The 9,390-nt window shown below is 45.9% G+C and overlaps 3 protein-coding genes across 3 annotated transcripts; 2 read left to right on the forward strand and 1 right to left on the reverse strand.

Annotated features, from left to right (window-relative positions):
* Positions 1-5,033: 5,033 nt before the first annotated feature.
* On the forward strand, positions 5,034-7,385 carry LOC108099599 (T-complex protein 1 subunit alpha). The gene is made up of 4 exons (XM_017203215.2): positions 5,034-5,206; positions 5,446-5,599; positions 5,656-6,546; positions 6,607-7,385. The coding sequence occupies exons 1-4, from the start codon at positions 5,134-5,136 to the stop codon at positions 7,160-7,162; spliced, it is 1,674 nt and encodes a 557-aa protein (XP_017058704.1). The 5' UTR covers positions 5,034-5,133; the 3' UTR covers positions 7,163-7,385.
* Positions 7,386-7,510: 125 nt separating this feature from the next.
* On the forward strand, positions 7,511-8,414 carry LOC108099664. Its single transcript, XM_017203299.2, has 3 exons — positions 7,511-7,775; positions 7,828-8,250; positions 8,311-8,414. Exons 1-3 carry the CDS (start codon positions 7,578-7,580, stop codon positions 8,377-8,379), a joined length of 690 nt encoding a protein of 229 aa, XP_017058788.1. The 5' UTR covers positions 7,511-7,577; the 3' UTR covers positions 8,380-8,414.
* Positions 8,415-8,423: 9 nt separating this feature from the next.
* Positions 8,424-9,262, reverse strand: LOC108099665 (probable prefoldin subunit 5). The gene is made up of 3 exons (XM_017203300.2): positions 9,078-9,262; positions 8,749-8,958; positions 8,424-8,681 (listed from the first exon to the last, which is right to left on the reverse strand). The coding sequence occupies exons 1-3, from the start codon at positions 9,174-9,176 to the stop codon at positions 8,475-8,477; spliced, it is 516 nt and encodes a 171-aa protein (XP_017058789.1). The 5' UTR covers positions 9,177-9,262; the 3' UTR covers positions 8,424-8,474.
* Between the last annotated feature and the right edge of the window lie 128 nt (positions 9,263-9,390).

The following is a 9,390-nucleotide window of genomic DNA, read 5'->3' on the forward strand; positions in this document are numbered from 1 at the left end:
AGCTGAGGCAACTGAGGCAACTGAGGCTCCGACTCCGTCTCCGTCTCGAATAAATCGCTAGTAGATTATTCGTGCTGGCACCCAGTCGCTCCTGCCACATCACATTCCCTGCCTGCCTGACGGGCTGCCTTCTTTTGCCAAACTTTTTTGTGTATGCCACGAAAAATTGACAGCTCCAACGCAAAGGGGACACTTTCGTTCCCCGTTCTCGATTCAAGTTCGAGTTGGCGCTGGAGTTTTGAGTTGTCGCCCGTGCTCGCCGTCGGATAAGTAATTTTCGCTGTTGCCATTTAATTTATGACTCGTGTTTCCGTCTTGTCCCATTGTTTGCCTTTTATTAATTTGTTTATTTGTTTATCTAAGCATTGCGCTACTCCTCCACGGGCTGCTCACTTCCTCGGCAAAGCCGTGCCAGGCCACCAGGCATTCTCGCCAGCTTTTACGGGCTTTTAATACACTCGCATAACCTCAAGCGCGCTTAGGAGCAGATAGACGACTGCTCCTTGCAACCCACACGTGTGGCAGCCGGAGTCTGTTGCCTTGGTTTAGTGCTCTACTGTTGCTTCGCCTCCGTTCCGGCGTTTCGGGGTTTCGGGGTTTCGGCGTTCCGGAGGCGGGTGAAAGTTTTCTCGGACGCTTTTATCTCCGGCGTGGGCGAAGCCATCCACATTTCAGCACTCTCCGCCGGACTTTCCTGGCTTTTCCCCGTTGCATGCAGCAGGCGGGGGGCGAAAACATCTTACTTGGTGGCAGTGATGAGTGGTTTATGGCTGGCTGTACCTGTTTAAGTGTTTGCTTCCTTATCAAACTTCTAGCTACTATATTTTATTCATACAAACATTTTAGTTCTTATCAACGACTTTACTACAGTTTTTCTTATCAACAGACTACACACACAAGCAGTTAGTTATGATGAAAATATGAATGATTAAATACAATCTTTGTATAAAGCAGTTCGATTCCAATTAAAAATATAAAAAAAGCACTTATGCCTTGATAACGCTTGCCAAGGATTATTCCCCAGTAAGTAGATTCGCAGATTCTATGGAAAGTGTGATTCATTGTGGGTATTTTTCTTACAGAGTGTAACCTTTTAGCTATATATTTTTACCATCTTTAAGGTAGAAAAGCTTGTCGCCCTTAGCATCGCTCCTCGTAAAGCTTCTTTATCACCCACTGCTTTTATTATGTCCCTTGCTCCTTGGGAGTTATAGGGATGTCAATTCGGAAGAGGTGGATTAATTAGAGCCCTAAAAAGCGGATCATGATTGGGCATTATTCAAGGCATGTAGTTTTGTTGGGCTCGCTGAATAAAACCTTTCGCTTTACTACGCCTTTAAGTGGAGTGTGTGGCAACTTTGCCTCTCCACACTCGTGATGTACTCAGATTTAACTTTTAATGAACTTTAGTTTACAGACTCACTTCCCCAGTCCCGCAAACAGTTCCGCCGTGCACTCAGGCGTTTTAGTGGCCATCCGACGGGAACTTTAGCGTTGCGAACGGATATTCGCCGGCGCTTGTTGCTCACTTGAGGCATAACGCTCATACGCCGTGTTGCACAAGTCGCGTTAAGATGATGGCATATTTTTTGGTTTAGTGCGGGCCACTTAATAGACCACAAAACGCAGCCAGAGCCTCGTAAAGCACCAAAGCACACACAAACACACACACACATAGCCAGCAAATGGCCACAAATGACACGTTTGGTGTTAAATGGAGGTCGTCCTGCACGCATACTTGTGCGCCATCGTCCGTGTGCCTGTGTGCCTGTGTGAGTGTTGAGGCAGGCTGTCCTTGTGTGCGTGCGCTTGTGTCGCAGTTACAGCTAAATTGTTTGTACAACATGCATGTAGAACAAGCATAAATCCCAACCACATCCACTTGCAGAGCCACAGAAACACGGCGAGACAAACTGAGCCCGACCGACTGGCAATTAAAGCCGCTGAGCTCCAGCTCTCACACATGTGTGCTGGCAACCAATACACACGCAAACAACCAACACTCTCTCACACACGCTACAGGTGAGACCCTTTGTGATGGCCCCGAACAGTGGGCTATTGTTTTACCTACTTGTTATGGACACAATCGCGTTGTCGTTTTGACCATTGCGACAATAAATCAATCGCAATTGTTTGCTCACAGCTGGACTTTATGCCAGCTACGGTCGAGCCTCGAAATAAACATTTTCTACACCATAAGCCTCTTTGGCGATGACCTTACTTATTACTTATTTTATGATAGTATACCCATAATCGAGATTTTACTGTATGTTCATTAAGTTTGTGTGATCGTGGCGCTCGGCAACCTCGTTGAATTTAAGTAAACCGAGAGCGGAATCATCGTTTGCCTGCACTGCGTGTGTGGTAGTGGTTGTGCTCCTCTGTGCCGTGTGTGTGTGTTTGTGTTTGTGTGTGGCGCGCTGCTGCTAATGAGCTGTAACCAAAGGCAACAGAAGCGACCACAAGTCCCACAAGCCGAGTCAGACCAACAATACATTTACGGCAAATTGAATTCAACAATAACTACAGCCACGGCTCACATGAGGAAGCCCACGGCCGTCAATCACACTCACACACCCACACACGCTGGGCAGAGGAAAAGAAAGGTGAAAGTAGGAAGAGGAAGAAGGGCGGAGAGTATCAGAGCAATGTGTCGTGAGCTGTCGCCATTGTGACTTTTATTGCAGGAGGCAGTTGCCATTGGGGCTGCTTTTTCCACTGCAATTATCAGCTGTAGCCATAAATATATGTACATAGGTACACTTATTGCCAATGCACTAACACAAACAGTCCAGCCACAATAATAGTGACCACAAACAAAAAATTCAAAATATGTTTTTTAAATATAAGATATAAAAATATACTCTCAGTTTTAGCTCTGTTAAAATCAGAGGCAAAATCCCACAAAATTGTCACCTTAATAAGGAACGTATTAATTTGAACACAATTGTTGCTACTTTTCGCACGAAGACAAAAAGTTTTGGTTCTGCAAAGCCAAAAGAAAAAGCCAGTAGGAGTAGTAGAAAAAAACAGGGAAAGCTTTAATTGCACGAGCCAGAAAAACCAGCCAGAACAGAAACATTGCACGAAGTGTCAGCCCAAAGAACAAAAAACCAAATTGGCTTTTGGCTTAAATACAAAAGGTAGACGGGGGAACAGAGGGTAAAACAAATAAAAGCCAACGGCAAATCCAAAAGCAAGGATTTCTTTGCACACTTGTTGTAGTACAACGAATTCGAGCATTGCCAAATCCAAATGCAAAAGATAAGTTTGTTAGTGGTAAAAAAATTTCTTCGTTTAAAAACCGAAACAAAACAAATTTTATTAAAGCTTTAATTTATAAATAAAAAGTATACATATTAAACATTTTGCTTAATCACTTCATGTGGCTTTATCAGTGCTGTTTTTTTTGGAAAAGAGATGCTGATTACTGTACTGATTTAAACGTAATTACTGTCACGCATGTCAACACATACGCCTTGTTTTGCTTGTTTGTTATTTTTTAATAATATTTATTATTATTATAAAATTATTTTAAATTCTAGGAATGGATACTGACTCATGTATTTGTCATCTTGAAGTGGAGCTTGATGGATTTGTCCGTGCTCCTCTGAAATTTAATTTACATTAAAAAACATATTTTAAGGCTGTAGTTAATCAAATATACCTGAGAGGATTTTAGCACCATTCCTAATGTTTTTCAGCACCGTCATTGCCCCGTTAAAATACTGTTTATTAAACCCTTTAAATGACCATGGTTAGAATTTTTATTATTTTCGATAAGCATCATCTCTCTTATGTTGCTAATCAGGGTTCCCTGTCTTTTGATTTCAGTATCCATTACCGAAATCTGTTTTTTTTGGTCCTCGATTTCTTTATCTCTTAAATGTATTACTTCATCGTTGTTTTCAATTTGAATTTTGAGATCCTCCATATTTTTGGTCATGGTATTAACTGTTTCATTCATAGTTTTTAACAATGCGACTTTTTCTTCGATTTTCGAGTTTAGTTCGTTTATGACCTCGTTCTTAGTTTCAATTTCTTTTTTACTTTCTTCGCACTCACTTCTTATTTTTTGGATGGTTTCTTTCAATGAATTCAATTGGATATTATCAGCTTCGAGTTCTTCCCTTTGCTCAATAATTTCGTTTTCTAGTTTTTGACTTGCAATACTGTGTTGTGTCTCTTTATCATTTAGCATATTCTCTTGGATGTCGATTCTATCTTGAGTAACTGTTAACTGGTCCTGTAAGTCCTTATTAATGTTTTTCAAATTAATCATCTCGTTATTTTTCCGGAGAAGTTGGCTGATTTCTTCATCCTTCACACTTATCACCTTTCTTTTTACTAAGATTTGAGAATCAGCAATGGCCAACTCAGCCTTCAAGCCCTCAACTGTTCTTATCAAGTAGTTGACTTTTTCTTGCAGTTCACCATTGAGGGCGGCTTCTTGCTTTAACTGTTCGTAGTGATCGACAATGGGCTTAAGAACTTGAGAAAAGTGGTCTACTGGCGTTGCGTCGATAGGAGACTGCTTCATGAAAACGAAAACCGAAATAATCACTAATACTCCAGGCCTCATATTTTTTAAGATGAGTGGCAGTGTAGACTCGGAAACGAACTGAGCTCACAAAGAAGCATTGCAATGAATTTATTTGCAAAACTCGCGCAGACCTTACTTTAAAAAAATCCCTCGTACACAGAAAATTGTTGTTTCTTTTCTTTGAAGAAATACTATTTCTTTAGCAACTGAAATAACAAAACGTATTAAACGAACGAAAATAGTGTTGTTTGTAATAAAACGCAACGTATACCAAAAATTCTAACGTTATATATTCAATATTCAATAAAATTTGTTGTTTTCGGCTTATGTTCCTTCAACGTCTTTTTAAATAAACGTTGTAGTTATAGGTGGTGTTAAGTTTAGACCCGAACCAAAAACAAAATTATATCAATATGCGACATTTCAGTGAAACTAATGGTGGGTATAATATTAATCGATACATCGATACTTTCATAGATTTTCGACTCATCCCTATCGAAAGTCCAATTCAAAAAAAAAATTCACGTGCGGGTTTGCCTAGCGGTTATTCATCTTGTTTTTTGTTAAAAGTTGCCGAATCCCGCAAGAAAATGTCGACCCTGGCATCTCCACTCTCCATAGCTGGCACCCGTCAATCGGGCGCATCGGTGCGCACACAGAACGGTGAGAATCTCAAGGGTTTGTCAACATCTGCGATGCGTCTGCCGGCAGAGCACGTTTCTGAGTCACCGGCTGGTCACGCACCCCACAGAGAATGTTCCGGAAGAAAATCGCGGAAAGCTGTTCCTTGGGATGGATTAAGTTACTTAAAGAAGCGCCAAACATAGATGGCTAAGAGTTCTTGTAGACATTCCCCTGCAAAGTGAGGTTATGACTATATCCATGATTCTGTGTCTTTTCAGTTATGGCCGCTCTGTCCATATCGAACATCGTGAAGAGCTCCCTGGGCCCCGTGGGCCTGGACAAGATGCTGGTGGACGACATCGGTGATGTGACAGTGACCAACGACGGCGCCACCATTCTGCGACTGCTGGAAGTGGAGCACCCGGCTGCCAAGTAAGTTGGTTGTCAATGAAAACGCTTTCAATAAGCCTAACCGTTCTTACTTTAAGGGTCCTGGTTGAGCTGGCTCAGCTGCAGGACGAAGAGGTCGGCGACGGCACTACTTCAGTGGTTATCCTCGCCGCCGAGCTGCTTAAGAACGCCGACGAGCTGGTCAAGCAGAAGATCCACCCCACCTCCATAATTTCGGGCTACCGCATTGCCTGCAAGGAGGCCTGCAAGTACATCTCAGAGCATTTGACAGCCCCTGTGGACGAGTTGGGCCGCGACTCACTCATCAACATTGCGAAGACCTCGATGAGCTCCAAGATTATTGGTGCAGACGCGGAGTTCTTCTCTGCCATGGTGGTGGATGCCGCCCAGTCAGTGAAGATAACAGATCCCCGTGGCCAGGCCGCCTACTCCATCAAGGCTATCAATGTGCTGAAGGCCCATGGCAAATCTGCTCGGGAGTCCGTGCTGATCCCCGGCTACGCCCTGAACTGCACCATCGCCTCCCAGCAGATGCCCAAGAAGATCGTGAACGCCAAGATCGCCTGCCTGGACTTCTCGCTGCAGAAGACCAAAATGAAGATGGGCGTCCAGGTGCTGATCAACGACCCCGACAAGCTGGAGGCCATCCGTGCCCGCGAGCTGGACATCACCAAGGAGCGCATCAACATGATCCTTGGCACCGGCGTGAATGTGGTGCTGGTCAGCGGTGGCGTCGACGACCTGTGCATGAAGTACTTTGTTGAGGCCGGAGCCATGGCTGTGCGCCGCGTGAAGAAGAGTGATCTGAAGATCATTGCCAAGGCCACCGGCGCCGCCTTCCTCACCTCGTTGACCAACATGGACGGCGAAGAGAGCTTCGATGCCTCCATGGTCGGAGAGGCCGCCGAGGTGGCACAAGAGCGCATCTGCGACGATGAGCTCATCCTCATCAAGGGCACAAAGGCGCGGTGAGTAAAGGTCTCCGCGGCAAATATAGTCCCAAGTTTATATCGAATTTTCCCTTTCAGTGCTGCTGCCTCTATTATCCTGCGTGGTCCCAACGACTTTTACTGCGATGAGATGGAGCGGTCCGTCCACGACGCCCTGTGCGTGGTGAAGCGCGTGCTGGAGAGCAAGAAGGTGGTGGCCGGTGGCGGTTGCGTGGAGGCCGCCCTGTCCATCTACCTGGAGAACTTTGCCACCTCGCTGGCTTCCCGCGAACAGCTGGCCATCGCCGAGTTCGCCAAGTCATTGTTGGTCATTCCCAAGACGCTGTCCGTAAACGCGGCCAAGGACGCCACAGACTTGGTGGCCAAGCTGCGCTCCTACCACAACTCCAGCCAGACGAAACCCGAGCGCTCTGACCTCAAGTGGACCGGCCTGGACCTTATCGAGGGTCTGGTGCGGGACAACAAGAAGGCTGGCGTTCTGGAACCGGCCATGTCCAAGATCAAGTCGCTGAAGTTCGCTACGGAGGCTGCTATCACCATTTTGCGCATTGACGACATGATTAAGCTGAATCCCGAGGACAAGAGCGGCAAGAGCTACGCAGATGCCTGCGCCGCCGGCGAGCTGGACGGTTAGACATTCTCCTCATCGAGCGAAGGACACTTCTACTCTGTTAGGCATTTAATTTTAATCAATCACTCACTTTCAATTGTCGCTTCATTTGATTGTAACAACAATTTAATTGTGTTGCGCTTTTGCGATCTGTATTAACACCGCACATCCGTAATCCTTTCTCATCCACGCTTCAATGTATAATAAATTAAACTTCAGAATACGCTGAGGCGCAAACTAAACTTTAGGGAAATGGTTTGTTATTTCGGGAGAGGGATCTTACAAAGAGCAGAAGAGAGCTGGCCGAAGAGCGGGAACTCCTATAAATAGCGTATGCATCTATTTGGTCTATTAATACAAAAAGAAAACACAACCCAAAGGCACGAAAACGCACATTGCTCAACGAGTTTTTTAGATTTTAAAATTATTCTTCAATAAAATGGCCGATAACAACGAGGAGGGTGCCGTTGGTGGAGACCTGAACAACAATATCACAGATAATGGCCGGGAGGAAGTGCATCTCCCGGGCCAGTCGCAGAACGAACTGCTGGACATGGTTTTCTCGTTGGAGAGCGAAAAACAGGCGCTGCTAGAGGAGTCTCGCAAGCGGATCGGCGCACTCCGCAAAGACTTTGAGGTTAGTTGACCCGTTTCCAGGGGCTGCACCCATCCAATGACACTGATTGCAGGAAGCCAAAGTGGAGAACGAGCGGCTGAAGCGAAGAGTGGTCCAGTTGGAGCAGTCCCTCAAGCAGTCCGTGATGCTGGGCGGCACAGATGCACCCAAGTCCCGGCAAGAGCAAGAGGAACTGCTCCTCAAGGCCAAAACGCTGCTTTTCGAGAAGACCAAGGTGAACAAACAGCAGGAGCAACAGATTGCCGTGCTCAAGACTCAAGTGGAGACGGTGAAGGACGTGCTACAGGTGACCAAGGACATGCTGCAGCTTAAGAACGCCGAGTGCGAGCACACGCAGGCTCGTCTGGAGAAGAGCCAGCTGTGGATCAAGGCGGAGCAGGATAAGTGTGCGATCACAGAAAAGAAACTAGCCATTTCGAAGGGAGTGTACGACAAACTGCGCTCGGAATACGACACCCAGTCCAAGATATTCAAGGTGCGTTTCTTTTTCAGCAAGCTTATAATTTAAGATTCATGTTCCTCTACCCCTTTTTAGGATTTAAAGTCCGCGTACGAGCAGAAGCTAAAGGTTCTTACCGTGGCTTTGGAAGAGGCCAAAAAGTAGCTGAACGATTTAATAAACTATGTAAATTAAATGCACACATCTCGTTCATGGGTTTAATATTTTAATGCTTTATCTGTCTGTCGTCCTGCGAGTTCCTAGGAGCTCTGGGTGGTCCCCGGCTGAGACTGCTGTTGGAGCTGGGCCTGCAACATCTTGGCGGCGGCCGCCTGCTTCACTTCCAGCACACCAATCACAGAGTTGAGGAATCGCGTCTTCTGCAGGTGGATCTTTTCGATTTTCTCGATCTGCTCCTGCACGTACTCCACGCGCCGCTTGAAGTAGTCCTTGGAGCCATCCAGATCCTGTTTGAAAAACAGATGGCAGGTGAAATTAAGCAGATGGTCAGATAAATAGGCGGGGCGCGCAAACCTTTTCGATGTAGTAGCCGGTGCCGATATCTATGACAAAGTTGTTGAGATCCTTGACGCGTCCTGGCACATACATACTGCTGGTCAGGGGCACCAGAATCTGGCGGTTCTCCCAGTTGGGCTGGAACGTCTCCAGTGCCTCGTAGGAGCCAGCGTATTTACCCTTGCAGACGTGGAGCGTCGACAGTGAGTCCTGAATATTGGTCATCTCCTGGGAATCGTAAAAATCAATGGGTTTTTAGAAGCATGTGCCATTTGCAGAAGCCCCTCCGCCAACACCGCCCCCCTTTCCTATCACTGACTCATAGCATGTGGGTGTGCGGAGCTTACCTGCTCGAACTCCTGCTTGATCTGCATCAGCTGGTCCGGACTCAGTTTAGTCAGGTCGATCACATCTGTCTTGCCAGGAGCGCTCGTGGTGGCGGCCATCGTTTGTGCTTTAGTATACAATTATTAAAATGTAATTCCAATTTTATTCCGACTTGCCGCCGGGTTGCCACCTTATCTAGTTTTGAGAGTGCTGCCACCCTTTTCGTTCAACAACTTCGCAAGGGTTGACACCTCTTGCAACGAACCGGAACCAGATGCTTGGCGCGAACTTCAAATTTTTAAGCAATTCAATGGTAAATTGCAAAATAAAAAT

This window comes from Drosophila ficusphila, unplaced genomic scaffold (assembly GCF_018152265.1).
Source record: "Drosophila ficusphila isolate 14025-0441.05 unplaced genomic scaffold, ASM1815226v1 contig_791, whole genome shotgun sequence".
In the NCBI taxonomy this organism is placed as follows: domain Eukaryota; kingdom Metazoa; phylum Arthropoda; class Insecta; order Diptera; family Drosophilidae; genus Drosophila; species Drosophila ficusphila.

Coding starts and splice junctions, on each gene's coding strand:
- LOC108099599 (XM_017203215.2), top strand. CDS start 5,134: ATGTCGACCCTGGCATCTCCACTCTCCATAGCTGGCACCCGTCAATCG. Junction 5,207..5,445: donor ATCGGTGCGCACACAGAACG/GTGAGAATCTCA, acceptor GTGTCTTTTCAG/TTATGGCCGCTCTGTCCATA. Junction 6,547..6,606: donor ATCAAGGGCACAAAGGCGCG/GTGAGTAAAGGT, acceptor TTTCCCTTTCAG/TGCTGCTGCCTCTATTATCC.
- LOC108099664 (XM_017203299.2), top strand. CDS start 7,578: ATGGCCGATAACAACGAGGAGGGTGCCGTTGGTGGAGACCTGAACAAC. Junction 7,776..7,827: donor CACTCCGCAAAGACTTTGAG/GTTAGTTGACCC, acceptor CACTGATTGCAG/GAAGCCAAAGTGGAGAACGA. Junction 8,251..8,310: donor CCCAGTCCAAGATATTCAAG/GTGCGTTTCTTT, acceptor ACCCCTTTTTAG/GATTTAAAGTCCGCGTACGA.
- LOC108099665 (XM_017203300.2), bottom strand. CDS start 9,176: ATGGCCGCCACCACGAGCGCTCCTGGCAAGACAGATGTGATCGACCTG. Junction 8,959..9,077: donor TCAAGCAGGAGTTCGAGCAG/GTAAGCTCCGCA, acceptor TACGATTCCCAG/GAGATGACCAATATTCAGGA. Junction 8,682..8,748: donor CCGGCTACTACATCGAAAAG/GTTTGCGCGCCC, acceptor TTTTTCAAACAG/GATCTGGATGGCTCCAAGGA.